We start from the raw sequence: 21,957 nt of genomic DNA on the forward strand, positions 1-21,957 counted from the left end.
ATAGATTTGTCACTCATACCAGTTTGCATATAGTCTAGGTCAGTGATAAATGAACTCATTTCTGTGGAAAACTTTGGGTTATTGAATACATTTAATTTATTGGAAAAACATCACCAGAAAATTTTTGTTAAAGGTAATGGCTTCATTTTTCACTGGGGTTGTTGGAAAAGCGTCATTTTCCAAATTGTTTATAGACTAGGTAAATCTTGATAAGTTTAAAGATGAGGATGCTCTAATACTGTGGTCTATACAAAGGATTATGGAGGACTGTTGGTTTGTAGGTTGATAAAGACTTATAGACAGGCTCATGCTTGTAGACTGGTTCAGGCTTATAAGTAGGTCTTGGCTCAGGCTTGTGCTTTGGGTAGGATGGTGTGCCCTCATAAGTGATGGTGGGATGGTAGCCAGTTTCGTCTGAATAGTACTTGACAATCATTCTGCGACCATCAGGTAGGTCTACAAAATATTGCCCCTCTGTCCGGTAGCCCTCTCGTTTCTCTGAGTGGCCAAAGTTTGTGCCATGGTATTCATCCGCCACACCATACCCAAAGTCATACTCTGTAGGCTGAGGGAAGGCATGAGCTATTGTTAGGACCAGATGAGGAAAACAAACTCTAAACGGAAAGGAGAATTATGCTGATAGGTGAACCTGTTGTTTAGTAAAACAAGATTGCCAGATTTTGTAAAGAAAATGAAAATTTTAAAGTAAAATCTTTTATACTTGTTTATGGAGGACAGACAATTAAAATTTTGATAAGGGTAAAATCTCTATAAATTCAGTATTACTCGAAGTACTATTTTTTCAGATAAAAGCTTTTCATTTGTGGTTGCTTTGCAGAAGCAACCCCTGTAACATATGTAATTCTTTGGCAAATGTGTAGGATGTTACAAAGTAGAGACTACAGCAGTAAGTAGGCAACACAATGACTAAAAGTAATAGATTTCTGAAAAAGCTGTCATGGTAGACAAAATTCTTAGAAGTGTATGAATATGATGATTAGGACTATATCTTATCATCTTCATAATTACAGGAATGGTCGGGGAAAGTAGTAAAATAAGGAACTGATAGGAAACAGTCGAACGAGAAATACCTACATTAATATATTGTCTATGGATTTAGGGTCTTGATAACAGAGGCCAACTTACGCCATCGTGGTAAACTGGTTCTGGCCTGTGGATGGGCTTAGGCTTGTAGATTGTTTCTTGTTTATAGATGGGCTCAGGTTTGTACGTAGGTTCAGGCTTGTAGTCAGCTTTGGGGGTGTAAACTGGCTTGTAGACTGGTTCAGGTTTGTAGGTTGATTTATATGGGGCGTAACTGGGCCTGGGCGTGTATGTTGGCCTTGGTGTATAAGAAGGCTTGGGTGAGTAAGCTGGTGTGTAAGTAGGCCTGGGTGAATATGCTGGTGTGTAAGATGGTTTTGGCGTGTAACTGGGTGTGTACGTGGGTTTGGGAGTATAGCTAGGGGTGTAAGAGGGATGATAATGTGGCTTGTAGGTAGTTGGGTGGTAAGGTGGGGAGATAGGGTGGTGTCGCACGGCCTTGGCCCACATGCCCGTTACCACACCCACCGTCAGGAGAAACAAAACCTGAGAAGAAAGTTCTTATGTAATGAAATCTAATTTATTGATATAAGTTTGCCTTATGAGGGACAAAAGAATATAAAAACTAATGAGATGTAACCTACAAATATCAGTTTGCCGAATGAGGGATGGTTATGTCTATGAATAAATTTTTTTTTACATTAATGTACAATTGATCCTATAACAAAGACAAAATATGAAATGGTTTACTGATAGAGAAGAGGTAAAAGTTTGAATTAGGGCATATCCAAAAGAAAATAAACTTTCAAATGGGTTTGATTGAGCACAGTGGTCATTTACATTTTCCTTAAAGTAATTTGGTAGTATCCTACTTACTGCATATGGGTTATAATTATTACTGCTATTGAACACTTTGGAAGGACCTCATTATATTTCCCTGATGATTAAATAAGGTAATTCACTGCAAGTGATAAGTACACAAGTGTATATTTTTTCTAAGAAGTAAATTGCACCTTCTGTTGCACATGCAGGGGATGAAGTATAGCTCTACTTCATTACATTCAGCAAAAGGAGAATCTAGCATATTCCTGATACTGCATTTGATCCTGATTACAATTACTTCAGAGCTAAAGATACCATCACCATAGAACCAGAGGCATGCGGATCTCCACAAGGTGTTGCCTTTTTTAGATACATGACCAAATTGCTTCGCACACTGTGCTGGTTAAGAACTACAATTTTCTGAAAGTTGCTTAGGCTGGATATCCTAAACTATGACCATCATCTTGGATGTACGACTAGCTAGATCATTCCATACTTGGCAAGCTGTTTTGGCAACTTGATTATGGTTCATTTTGATAAGGTTTTCTATCCCTACACCTCGAAGCTTTGGAACTCTCTACCCTCTCATGTCTTTCCTAATAACCATGACCTGGCACATTTTTTTTTTTTAAATTTTAATGAAACTTTTCACTTCCTCAGAAATTCATAAATACTTTCCTTTACCTCTTCTTTTTTCCTTTCATATTCCTTTCTGTATTTCAGTTAAGGGCCAGCGTTGATGTAGACTTTTGTCTTTGAATGGAGCTAACATGAAAAAAAGTGATTATACCCATCAAGTTGATAACTGGTCTCTGAGTCCATGGTTATTTGTGGCTAGAAGTGCAGCATTCAATGTACAACACAAGACTACGAACAGTAGTAACTTGACACTTTAATTCCTCCATAGTGAGTTTATTAACTGCAATGTATTAACCTGGGAATATAGATTTTGGGAGTACGTGATAAAGTAATGGTTGGCAAGTATTTGTAGTATCAACATTCATCAACACCTGAAGTGGCAAGAAACGACTTTAGGTCGACCAGTTTAAGAGTAGATGCCGTATTATTTCATAAACTTACTAGATAAGCTTAACATTTGATATACCATAATTCCTTCATACGTTTATATGGGGAGTTGGTCACCAGTAACAAAAACGAGATGAAAATGGATTCAAGATTGTAAAAGCTGTATTACACTGATTTCTAGATAAAGCAGATGGTAACCAACTGTAATGTTGACGGCCCTGCTTGATAATGCTGTTCTTAAGACATACAGCTTATATATATATATATATATATATATATATATATTTGGTGAATGAAGTGTGACCTTCGAGAGGGTGAATCATATTCAGAAGCCGCAACAAGAAATGACGGTGTTCGGAAGCTTTGTGAAAGGGTGAACATCCTGTGTGCAATTGCTGTGTGATGACAAATGACAAGTATACTGTGGCTGTTTGACTTTGTGTTAATTAAGCATGCAGTGTCTGAAAAGGTTATTATGATCCTCTTGAGGTTGTGATTAAGTGCCTGTGTTTGCTGGTTGCGAGGAGGTGGAGATGGTACATAATGGTGTTTGTGGCAGCAGAATGGAAGTATAATGATAACCATAGCTAACCAGCTAACCTTAGTTTAGTGGTTATGACTAGTTGCACTTGTTTACAACTGATTAAATAGTCTTACTGGGTTACATTGCGTCTCAGCAAAATGCTGTCTTGACCTAAATGTTAGCCAAGGTAAAACTTTAGGGATATATGCCATAATGTGAGTAGTACATGAATGTGCAATACCTTTGGTATCCCTAAAACTGCAAATTATGTATATTTGTTGATTGCTTATACACCAAGTTCGTGCTGGAAACAATGGTTCTACGACCACTTGCCTGAGAAACGTAAAAGACTTCATTGTATAAATCATTAATTGACCTCTAAAATGATTGTTGGGCTGGAAGGTTCTTCACCTGAATGTGATTTGGTATGCTGAGTAAATAGGAGACTTTTTTTGGAAATTTGAAAAAAGCCAAAAAAAAAAAAGTAAAATGTCTCGTATTCGTGAGGGGGCTTATGCAAATCTTCAAAAAAGCCTTTTCTTTTTGACAAATAAAAGATCTCTGATTTTTGAAAAGGAACAGATGCACACTTACCATTATAAAATCTACGAACAAACTTGAGGAAATGTTGTAGCTGGTTTCATATTATGAAATAATGAAATTATTCACATTAGGGTTCCATTATTTTGAAATGACTGGTGCTTCAGCAGCTGCAGAGCGACGACGTTTTCACGAAGGAAGAGAAAATCATGATTTAATGTAGTTAAAAAGTGATTAAGATATTACGAGAACTGTGAAGTAATTACTTGATGTCCACATGTAAACCAACGTAAGAAGGCAATTCTCAGGTAAGTGTATGAGCATAGAATTTCGTAGTTGTGATGCAGTTGATACTGTAGGCCAAAGATTTGATTCTGCTCTTTTAACTCATGAACTGCCAGACCTTACCTTGTGTTACTTCAAAGGGTGTAATTGTAGCCCCTTCTCGTGATGGGCGCTAAAGTGTAAGTAATTACCTATACAATACAAGGAAGGAGTTCTGCACTTCTGGGGATCGCAATATAAACATTTAGTGATTATCTGCAACAAAATACAGTAGAGGGACTTTACATATATTTCATCGTGATATCACTTCTAGCTGTTCTTTCTTCACAATTTTCAAAGAACTGTTCGTCTTCGATATTGTCAAATTGTCTTACATACGAAGTTTTGTTACGCAAGCCTATTTTGTTAATAAAATGGAAGTACGAAAATGCAATACTCCTGATATATTTAGTCCAATCTTCGCTATCAAGAAACATTATGAAATAAATGAAGTTATAACCTTATATTGACAGTGCAATGTAACGCAATGGAAAATGCTAAACGCTTTTTGATGGCATTTTCTTTTTTCTTCCAGACTTTTCTCTTGATATGAAACTGCTCTGATTTGCTCACACCCGCACCTTAACACAGTATCTCGTGATATACTAGTGCTTGCACTGCTTACGAGCACCATGTCTTAAGAAACAGGTCTCAGCAATGAATATATCACTCACCCCAAGAAAAAAAAAAAAAAGATAGGCTTTAGCATGCACGACACGAATCTAAAAAAAAAATCGTGATTTATATAAGCTGAGATAGCAAGGGCATTTGAGACGCAAATCAAGACCATCTCATTAACTAAATATATATATATATATATATATATATATATATAAACAGCCAGGTAACAATATGTCAACCAGCCCCTAAGTAGGGTAGGTGAACAGCTGGACTGACTGGTCATGGTCAGAAACGTAAAACAGCCTGCACCACGAAGGTCCATTTCAACGGCATTTAAAAGTTGGGAGAGTCAGAGGGTTGTACAAACTTGAGAGAAAATAAAGCTATCTTCAGTGTTGCTACATTATCTCTGGACGAAATTTTCTTTTTTAGGTCACCTGACGAGCCATGATCCCAGTACATAACAGGCCTCTAATACACTCGTTACCAAGATCTTGGTTGTTAGTGTGGATGTCTGCCGCATTTGAGACATTCTTGGGAAAAGGGCGACCATATTGACTCAACATTTTCACTCCTATTACTGGTCGTATTATGAGGCCAAACTCCATGTTTTAACATCATAAACCTGTAATAAAATGATCAGGAGGCCTTAAATTTCAGTGTAAGCATATTATATGCCAAACAGATGAGTAACTGGAATGTATACAAGTGATGGGGGTAATGAAATGTATGAACCATGAGTCACTGGGAGAGTGTGCCAGCGGGTAAGGCAAGCTAAGAATAACTTGCTGAAAGATTGGTCGTTACTGGGACCATTTGAGCGAGTTTTCAGGAGAGGATACGCGCATAACGTAATATTGTGAAAGCCCACTAAACCTCTCAGAAATTGACTAACGGTCTGTATGGAGTTTATCGAATAAAAAGACATGGAAAGAGGTTTCTTTTACAACATAGAATATACATTTTGATAGATTGGACCTTTTATATACACAAATATGGTTGCGAATGGCAGGTTGAAGTCTGACCTCTTACCTATATACTGCCCCTTTTGTCTGGTTCACTTCTACCGTATTGACGAAATTACGAAGACATTTCAGAGGCATCTTGCTGAAATGCTTATGTATTGAAAAAGAAAAGATTATATATTCCATGGTACATGACAGCTAGTGTGGATGCATGCAAATGGCTCCAGTTTAGTTTTGTTCTTGACTCTTCCCTATTGAGAAGGGAGTCAATTAGGCTTCAGTATATACACTTTGCACACTACCTTTGAAATAATTTACAGCTGTAGCTGCTGACACAGTTGTCCTGTATCCAAACAGTATTTCTTGAGGCAGTACACATTATGGCCACTGGTTAGGCATGTGTTACCTGCGCTACCGACTTTGGAATGAGTGCACGTTTATTGTGTACCATTAATATCTGAGCGTCCTGACACAAACTTCGTGGTCAAAAACTGGTTTTGTGAAAGCCACTTATAAACACACCCATGGTTATTTCGCATCCATTTTTTTTTCTTTTCCACAGCAGCTTATTATCAGAACTTGGTTACATTACAGGCCGCTTACATTCACATATCACAACCCATTTTACGTCAGTCACAACTTCTGGATAACATCAGCTTACGTCCATTATATTAGATCATATTTGCTCATATTTGGCTTCTTTATAATAAGTTTGGTTACAAAAAAAATGATTGTAAGTATGATTTCCAGTACTTATATGTATGTAGTCGCTTACAGACGTGGTCATAGCGCAACCTCATTAAGCAAGCAACCAGATGTATGTAGAGTAGCTGAATAATCATTAAGACAGGCGAGGGCGGTCGAGAGTACGAGATGAGGCAAATGTAACAAATACCACATAATTACTGGAAATGATATATCAGACTCACAAATGGTGCCGTTGCGGACTATGTTATTGGTGAGGTTACGTTCAATTGCGTAAGACTGTTACAACCTGCGGGTTGGTGTTTTGGTTCATGGCGTTGTCCAGTTGAAGATTTCAACGAAAATTCTAAGAAATGTGGAAAAGAGTATTTACCTTCGGGTGAGTAGAATGAGATTTCTTCATGAACTAGGGCTAAGGCTAGCGCGTCGCGCTTAACGCTTTGAAAAAGTACTTACGGGTTCTAACAATAAATGTTTGACATGGCAAGGGTAGCACATAGTGCTTATCATAAAAGAAAAAAGGAAGAAAAGTAGTTACGAAGAACGATGAGTTACGTGTTGTTTTATGTATGAATTTGAAACTGTATTTGTAGACTGAATACCAGCAGCCCAAGTATGGGTGAGGCAGAAAGGACAGCAACCTAGGCCACAGAACTGAAACCTGACATTTGCAGATATAACGGCTGTGGAGTTAGCTAGGCGCATCAGTGACTGACAAGTTCAGTTTTGTGGGCTAGATTGCTGTTTTTCTGCCTCACCCACTCTTGGGGTGATGGCTTTCTGCCCCCAAAACATACAGACTCTACATATCACACATAACACTTGACAACACGTAACTTACAGGACTAGTTTTTCGTAACTCCATATTTTATTGCGGTGACTGCTACGCGCTAGCCCTGCTATTTGGCAAAATGTCGTAAGTGCACGTGCGAACTCGAGAATTTTTAAATCTAACTTTACGTTCTGATTCATTAACATCCAGAGGTTACATTATAGAATCTCTTGTCTCAGAAAATGCAGAATTAAGTAGAAAGATACCTGGAATAATACGAGATATTGATTTCGAGGACTTTTTAGTGGATGAAATAATGATGGTATATAGTAAGAAACGACGAGTTCTTGTAATCAGTTTGATTCCAGGACTAAACATTTTTTTTTTACATTATTTAAAGAAAAATGAAAATTATGTTCGATGGCAAATAGAGTTGACATGCGTCTCATGCTTGTGTATTTGTGTGTATGGACTCATAGGAATATTGTATATATATATATATATATATATATATATATATATATATATATATTTTTTTTTTTTTTTTCTTATACTTTGTCGCTGTCTCCCGCGTTTGCGAGGTAGCGCAAGGAAACAGACGAAAGAAATGGCCCAACCCCCCCCCCCCCCATACACATGTACATACACACGTCCACACACGCAAATATACATACCTACACAGCTTTCCATGGTTTACCCCAGACGCTTCACATGCCCCGACTCAATCCACTGACAGCACGTCAACCCCTGTATACCACATCGCTCCAATTCACTCTATTCCTTGCCCTCCTTTCACCCTCCTGCATGTTCAGGCCCCGATCACACAAAATCTTTTTCACTCCATCTTTCCACCTCCAATTTGGTCTCCCTCTTCTCCTCGTTCCCTCCACCTCCGACACATATATCCTCTTGGTCAATCTTTCCTCACTCATTCTCTCCATGTGCCCAAACCATTTCAAAACACCCTCTTCTGCTCTCTCAACCACGCTCTTTTTATTTCCACACATCTCTCTTACCCTTACGTTACTCACTCGATCAAACCACCTCACACCACACATTTTCCTCAAACATCTCATTTCCAGCACGTCCATCCTCCTGCGCACAACTCTATCCATAGCCCACGCCTCGCAACCATACAACATTGTTGGAACCACTATTCCTTCAAACATACCCATTTTTGCTTTCCGAGATAATGTTCTCGACTTCCACACATTTTTCAAGGCTCCCAAAATTTTCGCCCCCTCCCCCACCCTATGATCCACTTCCGCTTCCATGGTTCCATCCGCTGACAGATCCACTCCCAGATATCTAAAACACTTCACTTCCTCCAGTTTTTCTCCATTCAAACTCACCTCCCAATTGACTTGACCCTCAACCCTATTGTACCTAATAACCTTGCTCTTATTCACATTTACTCTTAACTTTCTTCTTCCACACACTTTACCAAACTCAGTCACCAGCTTCTGCAGTTTCTCACATGAATCAGCCACCAGCGCTGTATCATCAGCGAACAACAACTGACTCACTTCCCAAGCTCTCTCATCCCCAACAGACTTCATACTTGCCCCTCTTTCCAGGACTCTTGCATATATATATATATATATATATATATATATATATATATATATATATATATATATATATATATATATATATGGGCACACGTACTATGCATTTAGTTCAGCAGGTCGCAAGATGTACCAGAGTATATCTATATACGTTAATTGTACGTTAACCTAACCTCTTCAGGCTCACCACCGACAAAGCATCTGGTGAGTGTATGACAGACTGTTACAAGGTGAGTTACAGGTAAAAATTGCGTATTGGTGAATGTCTCGTAATCCATCGCTGACCATCATGGGATGGGAAAACATAGCAGCTTGCTTTGACCATCGTTCGCGTTGGAATATTATCATGTGTCTGTTTTTCTTACCAGTGTAGCTGTGATCAAGCATTGACGGACTGGATGATATACTCAGCTCTGTCATCCCCGGACGAGTGTTGGAACCTCTCTAGATCCACTCCTGGTACTCCTGTACATTGTAACTGACTAGGCTACAGACCGTCCTTCAGCTTGGAATGGTGACCGAAGTACTCACCGATTATGGCTAGGCTACTGACTGGCTCCTATTGTCTCCTTCAGCTTTGACTGCTGACATAACGTTGAGTTAAAGAAACGTCACAACATTCATAAGTAATCATGAAACATTTACATCACATATCCCAGGCGTTTTAGTTAACGACCTAGATCCCTCGAATATGCTGAACTTTTACGTATATTTGTATTTGCATATTCAGACAGTCAAATTATGTTCACCATTGTCGAGAGAACACAGACTATTGCTCCATTGTATTCTCGCCACATTGGCGACATTGCGAACGGGCAGCCCGGCTGCAGGGAGACGCTTGCAATGCTTGCAACGACTATAACCTAATAAAGAATACGTCAGACATACAGCTATTAATGACTACTGCAAAGAAAGCTTGGTAAAGAATTCCGCGGAACTTTGGTTCGAAAATGTAAAATTTTGCAGTTCAGTGAAGTTAAATTTATCGCTGCTACCAGCAAGCTATCCCGTGGTAAGGGTGGAAACTCGGTAAAACAGCTTAGTTAGGGTGCAACCACGGTTTAACGACGTAGTGGAGTTGCAACCACGCTCAATAGCGTAGTTAGGATGCAACTATGACTAAATTGATGGTTATAGGATGCAGCCACGGTAAAACAGCCTAACTACAATACTTCAATGATAAAACTGCCTAGTTGGGTTACGGCGGTTGACACCAGCCCGATCAGGATGCACCCACGACAAATGAGTTTGGTTCAGGATGTGACGAGGACAAAACTTAGGAGTAACGCGATCATGGCAAGACACCCCAGATAGGATGCAACCATGAAATAACAGTCTAGATGTGTTTATATATATTCACAGCATTCCAGGATAGGTTGCCACCTTACACGAAACCTCCTAGGATGCAACCACAACACAACAGCCTAGTCAGGATACGATCACGAGAAAACCCAGTTAGGACGAGACCATGGCTGAACGATATAGGTGGGATGGTATTTAGACAAAACACCTTTGGTATTGATGCCACCACAGCGAAATAGCATAACCGCTCACTCTACTCCCAGACAACTTTAATGATGTAGAGACTCCAAACGTTACGAAATAAATGACGGCTGACTGATGGCGGTAAATAATAGTGTGGACTGTCATGTTTCTCTTTGGATCTCGCAGAAGGAAATCAAAGGTCGCCATCGGCCCTACGCATACTTTAATCCCACCCTTGCGCTCGCGATAAGGAGGTATATGGTTGCCAAAGAATGCCGAGATTCCGATAAAAAAAAAGTGTTCTATCGGATATAGACACAATTAAGCTGACCGACATGAACACGGACGGACTGACGAGCAAACTCATCCATAAGCACACAAACTGACGAACAAACGCAGGCACCAAGACTACTCTGGTATCCTTCAAGAGTTATTAAGATGGTGACTCGATCTCGCCTTTTGAAAACTTCTGCCAGACCGTCAGTCGACGAGGCTATGTTTAACCCTTCGAGTGCGATGGTAAGTACGATCCTTAAAGCACGACGGTACGGCCCTTGGGTGGGATGGCTTAGCCTTTGACAATAACCCTTAAGGGTCAGGTCACACGCTAGCCTATCATACTCAGGGATCATACTGGAATACTTAAGTGGTGAACGAGTCCCCTGGAAGTTATAGGGTCAAAATCCCAGCTTATCACATTTCCAGTTATCTCTTTTACAACATCCATCTTTTTTTTTCGATTTATTAAACAGTAATCTTAGGGAATAGAAGTGTAATCCACATTTTGAAAACTTGCACCTGTCATAAGAGCAGATCCTTTATTTCGGTCTGCACTAGATTTCATAGCCATCTAAAATGATGTGAGCGTGATGACAGTTTTCATATAATAGCTTCGTTCATTAATATATTTTTTTTCCAACAAGGGCTTTAATATGATTTCACGAAAGACTGATACATGGGCCATTTGATTTACTAAATCACTACAAGAATATCATCACGGAAGTCACTTCATCACGGATATACGTATGTATATACTTTTCGATCACTGTAGCTTATGTAACACACTGAGACTCAGGCTCCCGCCTTGCACCATCGACCAACGCTTACCTCCAAGATCCTCATTATGTGACGTCAGGAGAGCGAGTGTTCGGAGACGCAGCTGCCCGCTCGTTTATATACCACCACGCCTCCGGGCAACGCCCACTGGCTCTTGCAGTGCCAAGGTTATATCAGAAGGGAAATGATTAAAAGCTGTCAGTACGAAATAAACAGTTTTAAAGTCTTGTGTTTTGATAATCCGCAATGAAGCGTCTTTATGCGCTCTGCTTCCGATAATATCAGCAGTTCTAGAGGCCGTATGTAGCGGGAACCAGCACGTTTGGATTTATATAACCACGGAAAGCTGGTCTTCATCAATACCGCGAGTTCTAAGGCGTTTCCTCAAGCTTTTCCCCAAAAGTAAAGACTATGCACGCCACTTTAATCACGGTAAACATTGTTTATATATACACACTGTTTGGATTTACGTGTTGCTTTGTAAGCATGACTACGAGAAATACGCTTCACGTTGACGTATAGAGGAAGGCTAGGGCTAGAAATGTGCATTGCTTAAGGTGATGTATCTTGACCGAGCATGTAAGAGTAATTCTTAATTCCCTGCGATGGTACGACCCTTGAGGACGACGGTACGACCTTTGAGGATGACGGTGCGACCCTTGAGGATGACGATGTGGCTCTTGTGTTCATGACAGCCTGGCTCTTTGTCCTGGCCCATAATGGTCGGATCAAAGGTCAGGTCATCACACCCTGTGGTCGTACCGTCGTGCTCAAGGAACGTGCGTAACGTCGTCCTAAAAGGTCGTACCACAGTGCTCAAGTAGGTTAATTGACCCATAAAGGATGTTAGAAAGGCTTAAACTATTTGATTAGCCTTTTCCCGAATTAGATGGGGCCTGCTGCAGAGACATCTGTGCCGATTACCCACGATGCCGCCAAATTAAGGTGGCAGAAAAACAGGAGAGTGGAAAGATGACGAGAGAACGGAAGATCCGGTTAAATTACTACATTTTGCTGCTCCGACTTGTGTGTTAAAGGGACGCCTGGTGGCGCGTGCGCGCCCGCTCTGTGACGTCACTGGGTTCAGTTTCTCATTTGATGGTTTAGGTCCGCTACAGTTTGTCCCAGGCTTGGAGTTAGGGTGGAGCGCTGATGAATATCGTATGTTTGTGGTAGTGATGCTTGTGGTGGTGGGTGGTGTTGGTGATGAAGATGCTCATGTTGATGGTAATGGAGATGCTTGATGATGATGATGGTGGTGGTGGAGGCTTGGCTTTGGTCAAGGGAAGGTCAGTAGTGCTCTGGTCGCCTCACCACACACCACACACACACACACGCACACACACAGAGTAGCTCCCGGCCACACACCCTCACCACAGAAATACTCGGACCATTCCTGAGCCAGTCCAAAAGGCTTAATGTTCCCTCACTATTATGTAGTCTTAATGTAAAGAAAGAATCCTATTATGGTACGGTTTGTAATTTTAGAATGATTAGCAATTGAAAATGATTTTGTCGAATGCACAGCTGATATGACTAATAGTTTATTGTAAGGCTGTTATTATTCTGTTTTCCTCTCAAAGGGACACTATTGGGAAAATTGATGCTTTATTCTCGCGAGAATGATTTTACGTCGTTTCCTAAGTCATATATCGTTCATTACAACTGTAATCATTACCACATGGGACTTTTTATTATTTGTAGGCGTGGGATGTGGTCTTGGTGTGTGTGTGTATGAGTGTGTGTGTGTGTGTGTGTGTGTGTGTGTGTGTGTGTGTGTGTGTGTGTGTGAGGGGGAGGGGGGTTGGACTTTCTGTAGGTGTGCCAACTGGTGAAACGAGGGTGCAAGGGATCAAGAGTTGGAGTGGTGATGAGAGAGAGAGAGAGAGAGAGAGAGAGAGAGAGAGAGAGAGAGAGAGAGAGAGAGAGAGAGTTTGACCGTAGAAGGTTCAGTACAAACATCAAACACGGTCAGATATGATAAAGCGAAAAGGCGACCAACATTAAGCCAGACATTTATGAACATGAGTGATGGTGCCAACCATCAGTTGTCACAGAAAATATATTTGGATGAAAATAATGAAAATGAAACCTGTGAGTGAAGCGTTGGAAGAAGCGGCCAGCGGTGAATGATTGAAGTAAGGAAGCTTAGCGAGAAGTGAAAGACTGGAAGAACCCCAGCGAGGAATGAAGGAAATGCAGGACCCCCAGCGATGAATAAAAGAACTGTAGGAACCGCAGCGATGAGTGAAGGAAGTGTAGGAACTCCAGCGATGAGTGAAGGAACTGTAGGAACCCCAGCGATGAGTGAAGGAACTGTAGGAACCCCAGCGATGAGTGAAGGAACTGTAGGAACCCCAACGATGAGTGAAGGAACTGTAGGAACCCCAGCGATGAGTGAAGGAACTGTAGGAACTCTAACGATGAGTGAAGGAAGTGTAGGAACCCCAGCGATGAGTGAAGGAAGTGTAAGAACCCCGGCGATGAGTGAGGGAGCCTGGGTATTTGAATCACATCAGCATCTACTGTATTTGTCCTCCAGCACTTATATACAATCTTATCTCAGTGATCAAGCAGCTGAGAGGGAGGAGGCCTTATCTCCCCACCTCATGAAATTGTATACCTTCTGTATAATCATTTTTCCAACCATACCTGTCTGTTATGTAAGAGAACAAGAGGTTGGTCACACCACGGAAGACAGGTTGTCCATGATAATGGGAAAAGGGAACACGAACGAAGGCCTTTCACTGTAGTACCGATCGTGCCTGTAATTTACTGTGCTCATCCCGTTACAGTCACTCGCTCTGAGGTGTTTCTTCCTCCTGCTCCGCTGCAAGTACAGATTCCTCTCAAGTTGCCATATAATTACGTCTGGATGTTTGCTCCTCGCGTGTCGCTTTGCGCACGCGAATATACAGAGGGCGGGCGAATGTTCCCGACGACCTGCGTGTGTGTGTGTGTGTGTGTGTGTGTGTGTGTGTGTGTGTGTCTTTTCCTGTCATTCCTTACATTTAGACATTAATGGAAGATACCTAAAGATGGCAAATTTCATTAGATTTTATTTTTTCTTTTTTTGCTCCTGCTCCATGACATCTGGGTGTGGCACGCTTCGTCTTGGTAAAAGGTGTTATTCATTTTTGTCAGTGCCGGACTGAAGCCGATGCTCATTTGACCAGGGAGACGAATATGATGACAGTACCTGTCACCAGTGAGGTCCCCCACTCCATGTGATGAGGACAGTTGTCACTAAAGAGTCCCCACCCATGTGATCACACCAGTGACCAACCACCCAATAGAGAATACCATGCAAGTTAGTTAGGTTGGTGACGTGTTAGCACGTAACTACCATTACAGAGATGTGGTAAGCACGTAACTATCATGGTAAATGTGTAGTTAGCACGTCACTACCTACACGGAGGTATAGTTAGCCACAGAGGGTGCAGTAGGTGCAGGGGGTGCAACAAGGGTGTGGTAGGAGTAAGACAAGGGTGAAGCAGGGGATATAACTCGAGTGTGGCAGGGGATACAGCAAGGGTGTGGCAAGGGAGTAGAAGAGCAGTGTGGCAGGGAGTGGCAAGGAGGCGTCACTTTCACATGATTAACAAAAATGATTGTAAGTGTTTAGACCGGCCATCCTCAACCTCAGCTTCAGATGTGTTCGTCTTAGAAAGTCATCGGCCATGGAGGCAGAAATCTGCTGCAATGAATATGTGACAACCTCAGATGAAGACCTTAGGTAAATGTACAGTTACCCTCATCCATTTTCGTTCAGAAAACACAATCCAACACAATGTATACTTTTGTTTCACATTTGTTCGCTCGCTCACATCCACTCTCTCTAACTGTCATGAATAACGCACCGAAACCACAGCCAATCTCCTTTCCCTCCCTTTCGTACTCCTTTCGGCATAAGCAGTTACTCGTTATCTTGGCGAGTTCATTATTCTTCCTCCTCCACCCACTTGAAAGTTCATAATTCACCCCCCTTCCACTCCACTCCACTCATCCCTAGACCAAGTTCTGTATACGTTGATGGAAGGTATTCACCAGTGTCACAAAAGCTAAAGATCCAGTGTAACGGGCAGTTGTGTGTAAAGTTCACAGTATTATCTTCAATAATAACACTACGTATATTACCAAGAGCTGATCACGTAGTGCGTGCAAAGTCTCGTTCGAGGCAGTTCAGTGTGAGAAAGAGTTACTTTCAGGTGTCGAGAGAGTGTGTTATTTATGAATCATTTCGAAACGAGCGGTTTCACAGGTAATTTACACGTGCAGTATGAATCTGTACTTCATTCTAATGACCCAGAGGTGTTCTTCAGCTGCAAACGGAGGGGGAAATTCTTTTAATAATCTTCCAGGAATGTGGTCGTCATCAGTAAGAAAACTAGGATTGGGTACCTACTGACTACCTTTCAGGTGCTCTCGAACTTCGAGTTGATGGTGTTCACGAACTCTCGTGGTGATACAGTGGCGCTCTCGAATACTCGTGTTTTTTTCGCTGATGTACCAGTGTTCATCAGCACCATGAAGGTCCTCCTCACCATCTTCTCCAACACCTGGCACTCGACGCCCGACACCCTCCCCCTTGACAGGAGGTGCAGTGCTGAGTGTCAAGCAGTGGACACAGCTCCAGTTGATACTATGTTCAGTCAAATCATCCGCAACAGGTTTATTGACACCAAAATGAGATGGTTTAGGAACCTGTTTTTTGCTTTACTGTGGTAGACTGTTGGGTTATGAGTGATACTGTCGATTGAAACATTCTTGCGTATTCCTGTTTTTGAATTCATGTTTGAGATTCGTGTGAATGATGGTCAGTACCTCATGTCACGAACAACACCACACATAAGTAAGGGGCGTGTGTGTGTCTCTCTGCCCAGTTATGTAAACACTGGCCCAAGACCTCAGGTGATGATGTTTCAAGACCCTTTTTGACCCCTGGCGGTCGGGGAGGTCACCGGGTGTTCAGGATGAATGACCTGTGGTGGTCGTCGTGACCCGTGTGGTGGCGCATCAATGTTATTAAGACGTTCGCAACGCGACCGTAATGACCCGAGGCATTAGCGGTAGTTGTGGATGTCGTTTAGGGAGTAATTAGGCAATTTGGTGCACACATGAAGAACAAGCAGAATTGTCTCCGGGGCGGGTTCTTGTGAGTGGGTAGGCTGACAAGTTTGATGATAACGACACATGTTTACATTGTGTCACTGGTGAAGGGGGAAGGGGACGAGGTTGTGTCTTGCCGGGTTGCTGGGAGGCTAAGAAACACCCTCGTAGTGTGTTTTAGTTCGCCTGTGATATAGTAGGTGATCGACTTGAAGGATTCTAGAGCTGGTAAGAAAACGGGAAAGGATTGAATCAAAGGATTTTATTTTGTCTTTTGGATTTACGATTATAGATTCTTAGGCCGAAGATAATCAGGCGATTGCCGATTACATTTTTGTAAGGTATGAATAGGTTTCTGATCTCGAAGCTTCTCTCCGTAGACTTTTATCCTGTGCTCTGTGAACTCATCTTCAAACTACACAGCAAGAACTTATACGGTAAACAAAAAAACATGCCAGTACACAACACATGAAATGTTAGAAAACTTAAAGTCTTGCGAAAGCCTAGCCCACCATTGCTTGCACTTAACCCTGACAGGAGAAGGAGGAGGAGGAGGAGGAAGCTCCTCCTGCCGTGGGGGGCCTCCAGCAGTGCCCAGGAAGCTAGCCACGTCCACCGGGCGGGATTATAGGCCAAGGAGTGTGGATGGCGATGCTGTGCCTCGTATAGTGTTAGTACAGCCATGGTCTCTGAAAATGATCAAACGAGGATCATTTCGTTCCCGCCCGGAACAAAAGTATTTATTGCCTAGATAATACATACACAAAGCATCTATATAAGAGTATAGGTGAAGGGGTAGGTGGAGGCCAATACAGAGTTGTACAGTGGGTATAGTGCATGGACATTTGGAGAGTGACTGTTGGGCCCGAGTGGGGCCCAAGGTGGGTATAGTGCATGGACATTTGGAGAGTGACTGGTGGGCCCCGAGTGGGGTCACCCCCTCCCCTCCCGTCAGAGGAGGAGGTGGAGGTGGAAGGGGGTCCAGCATACATCAGAGACATGATATGATTATTACACGATAGTAAAGGATGGCGACAGCAACATAGGTAACAACATTGGTGTAATACAAAACAAGTTTGGAATGTTTCATACCGACACAGTGTAGCGTGCGGTGTTTGTAATAGGTTGGAGATACATTACATGTGTGCATACCGTTACAGAATATACTGGCAATGGGCATGTTGTTAACACTGACAATAACGCAAAGTCAATGTACATCAAACACTAGACATTGTAGATACAAAACGTGCTTGTACTGCGCATGATTACACAGGTGTTTATATAGCTCAGGGATATGGCGAATTTTGGATATGGCATCAGAATGTCTCGAAGAACATTGATAATCAAATATAGTTATGACGAAGCTGTCGCATCAGTAAGCCTTGAGGTCTGAAATCACTGATTTTGGGACATTCGCTAATATAGTGTCCTAGTTTATGTACTTTAGTGTAGGACATTTGGAATGTTCATGATCGTGGTTTCTCGCGACTTGCAATGTGTGTGTGTGTGTGTGTGTGTGTGTACTCGGCATGTTTTGGTGGGCTTGCCATATGAGCTGTGGACTAGGCGTATTATGTCAGTTACAGTATCACATTGTCTTGAATGAGTCCGGTACCTTCCTTATTGATGTTTCTTTAGCCTAAAATGATCTGCCATGCTCATTCTATGTATAATTCTTTTCCTGTTGATTTTACGAATATGTACAGAAACACAAGTCAAATATGAAACAGCGTAAAAGTAGGGACATTAATCATATAGTGTAAAATGTATCGTCACTACAACAGGGTCTTTCAGATACGGTTTTCTCCATAATATTACGGGTATAATGCTGAACCCAGGGTGTAAGATTTATGGTCTCGTCAATCTTGCATGAAGCCAAGTGTAGTTCTAGAGCAGAGCTCCGTTTTATATTTCCAGACAGCTGAGCAAAACGTAAAAGAATTACTATATCACAGAAGCAGCGAGAAGAGACAGTAACGGATTTAATATGAACAGTATAAGAAGAGAACTCTGAACTATGTGATGGAAGAACTAAGCAGGAAATAATGATTGATCCTCAGTTGACTACAGAACGTACAGTGACGTCACCGGGTATTGTAAACAAGGTGCGACGTCCACGTTGGGAAGGCAAGACTACTAACGATTATTGAATCCCTCTGATGAATAGTGTGAGATGCCATGTACAGGTTGTAAAATGAAGTTCAGCTGGCTCTTAAGTGTGTTATCGTTCGAATACCATCGTGGCTTCAGACAACTGACTGGAACAGCTTGTTCTAAGCGTTCGAAACCATCCTTACCAGGTAGGTGTCTGGAGACGAAGTTTTCCATCATGGCATAATTCAGATTCTTACGTGTTGGCAGGTCTTAGATGATACTATAATACAGCATGAGGAGTTGGACAACTTTTCAGTGTAATTGGAATTTTAGGGGTGATCGGACTAGTTTGTGGTGTTATTATTTATTGTTTTACTTGTTATAGTAAGGTTGATATTCCCAATAACTTTTTTTTTTTTTTTTTAGTTTAGTCTGCAAGTTCCAACATATCATTAATTCATCTCCAGTCAGAACTAGAGTCTGGCTTCACAAAGTCTGGTATGTAGACATTATGATCAGACAAGCGACTCAACCATAGATCACAGACTAGTAGTGTCTCCATATTGTCGTCTGAGGTCCGCTGCGTGTTGACTGAATTATACTCTCGACGGCATAAATGAATTTACTTCTCTCGCAATCCACCTAGTTCTTAATTTTTAGACTGGCTCTCCTCAATCTCTTTTCATGAACGCGGGGGGTTTTAAGGTGAGTGATTTTTGTTTCAGAATATTCATGGCCGATGTTTCATTATCCACATGTGGGGTTTGAAATTCGAAGTAGTTGTTCCGTAAAGCGCAGTAGGATTTTATTACATTAATGTTCAGACTAGGTTAGGTGAGGTTAGGTTAGGATACGGGACAGAAACATGATCGCGTATGTCCATTTAACCAAGTAAAGCGCTCGAAACAATGTCCTCTCCCTCAAAAATTTATCTAAAGTAACAATGCGTGCATTATTATTTTTTTTTTCAGTAATGGATCTTGCAGGTCTGGAAACAAAAGTTCCAACGAAATAATTCAATTTAATTCTATTGGTTAATTGGCCCTGTTGGAAATGCTGAAGTGCAGACAGTTCCAAAAGTCTACACACCGACTGTTAATGGTCTCTCGTTTTAATTGCGGTACATTGTAGGAATGACTGGTAGCGGTTGCTGACAGCCGCCACCTTTGATTTTAGTACTTCAGTGGAAAGGCTACCTTAGTAGTATGAGAAGCAGTGGTTAATTATCGAGTAAAGAGAGTGATGAAGAGGAGGTGCCATAGTAGGAAAATTTGAAAGGGAAAGAAAGATGAATATACAGATGGTGTGGACAGACGGCCCTTGCTGGTTTTGGTTCAAGCTGGCTTGATAAATCTTTTAACAGTTAATATTTGGGAAGTCTAGCTAGGCTTACTGTTTTAAGTGACTAATCTCAAATTAGGAGTCTTTGGATTCAGGGGGGAACCTGTCAATTATCCGTATGGTGTCCCATTTTATATGTGGAGACAGGTACTAGCAAGTTTACGTTTAAAAAAAATCAAACGTTCGAAATGGCTGTCAGTGAACTAGTTTGCAGTTTTCGAAATTGGAAGATACATATTGATAGGGGCTACTTTTCTTCTTTTCGACTTTAAAGTGAATATTCATAAATTGAGAATGGTGGTGTAAAATGTAATCCATATCAAAGCTATCAAAATGTGGAGATTTAAATTTGGGCTTTTGGCAAGCAATGCTTGGGTCAAAGGTCTACACAAACACATGTGCACACACACACACACACACACACACACACACACACACATATTGAATAATACAGACTCTAATCATATCAGTCTGATAGCGAGAGTATGACTAGTTTTCATAATATAGAAATCCATTGTTGTATTTTACTTTAATTCTTAAAAAGTCTAATCTCCAGCGCTACATAAATTCTGTCTTATGAAATACAACTTTGGATTCTTCACATGAGGTATTTAATGAAAATTTACATAATCTCACGTTTCATCGCGTACATCATCTTTTACAGTAAGAGATTCTTTCAAAGATGGTTATAACAATTGATTGTTGAGTGTTATCCAATTTACTTGTTGCGGTCTTCAGCACAGACTCTACTAACTGTAAGGCTGGTTGAGGCAGCCACAACCACATACGGTATTACCCAAGGTAAAGGCGAGACCTAGTTGCCCCTAATTATGCCCCCAGCGCCCCTTATCAAACACTGTTGTGTGTTGATAGTGATAATGACTGTGAATTAAGCGCTTTGTGTCAGGTTTTTCGGTCGCCAAACTACATACATTCATCACTTTTGCGACTCTCTTCTCAAAAAAGAAACAGACCCTTGCTGTAATTTCTCATTCATCTTTTCCTGAGCTAGTTTTCTGTAATGGATAAAAGACTGCAATCTCTGATGACTAAATCATAATACTTTGTTTCTGTAATGAATTGTGTCATTTTGCCGGATATTACTGTAAAAGAATCTAATTTTGTTAAAGATTATCGCAATGGCTGTAGAGTCCATTACAAGGAATCTTCAACTCGCGATGATGTATGCAATCAACAGAAATCATTCGCTGAGCAACTAGATTGGGTCCTAGGACCTCTTACGATCCTTTCCTTCACTTTTCCCATCTTCATCTTCCTCATCCTCCTCCACAGGAACCCTCCAGCAAATACCCTCCAAATTTTCTTCAACTCACAAACCCCCTTTATTTTTTATGACGAATTTGTTTGTGATTTTGCAGTTATTTATTTGTGTATTCAATTTTGTTAGTTTAAGATGGAAGCCTAATTGATTTTTGTCAATAGATTTCTGCCAAAGGGAATTTTACCTTCAATGGCTGCTGACAATTATATTAGAATATTTGTTTTTGAGTGGTACTTCATATACAGCACTGCATTTCGGGTTAATACCTGGATGCCGAAGAGGATTTCAAACATCCATATACGATTCGGTAAAGTCACCACTATAAAGTATTTGCAGTACAAAATAAACCTTTAGATAATTATACGTAGTAATGCTTACTGGTCGCTTCCGGTGAATCCGGCCTGAAACTTGACCGGATTTGGTGCGCATGCGCGTTATGATTGAGAACAAGCGCGGAATCAGCTGGATGAATATGTAGATTTCTCGCTGTGTCATGAGGACGTCGAGAAAACTCAGAAAATGTACGTCTGAGAGCAAGAGTATTCAGATTCACTGAATCCAATCAAATGACACGGTTCACCGAACGAAGCCAACGTGAGCGTTGCTAACGGTTGACAGGAGTCACAGTTAATTAGCGAGTTGCGTAAGGAACATACAGAACAGTGGCCATTTTTGCACTG

General features: G+C 41.2%; 1 protein-coding gene across 1 annotated transcript; it reads right to left on the reverse strand.

Moving 5' to 3' along the window:
* Positions 1–81: 81 nt before the first annotated feature.
* LOC139763447 (uncharacterized) lies at positions 82–11,524 on the reverse strand. Its single transcript, XM_071689500.1, has 3 exons — positions 11,503–11,524; positions 1,147–1,590; positions 82–565 (listed from the first exon to the last, which is right to left on the reverse strand). The coding sequence occupies exons 1-3, from the start codon at positions 11,515–11,517 to the stop codon at positions 233–235; spliced, it is 792 nt and encodes a 263-aa protein (XP_071545601.1). The 5' UTR covers positions 11,518–11,524; the 3' UTR covers positions 82–232.
* Positions 11,525–21,957: the final 10,433 nt, after the last annotated feature.

The sequence above is a fragment of the Panulirus ornatus genome, chromosome 3 (genome assembly GCF_036320965.1).
Source record: "Panulirus ornatus isolate Po-2019 chromosome 3, ASM3632096v1, whole genome shotgun sequence".
Classification (NCBI taxonomy): Eukaryota; Metazoa; Arthropoda; class Malacostraca; order Decapoda; family Palinuridae; genus Panulirus; species Panulirus ornatus.

What these genes read in the sequence shown, in the direction of transcription:
- LOC139763447 (XM_071689500.1), bottom strand. An exon ending in AACCAGTTTACCACGATGGC is followed by an intron (nt 566 to 1,146) that starts GTAAGTTGGCCT and finishes GCCTTCCCTCAG; the next exon opens with CCTACAGAGTATGACTTTGG.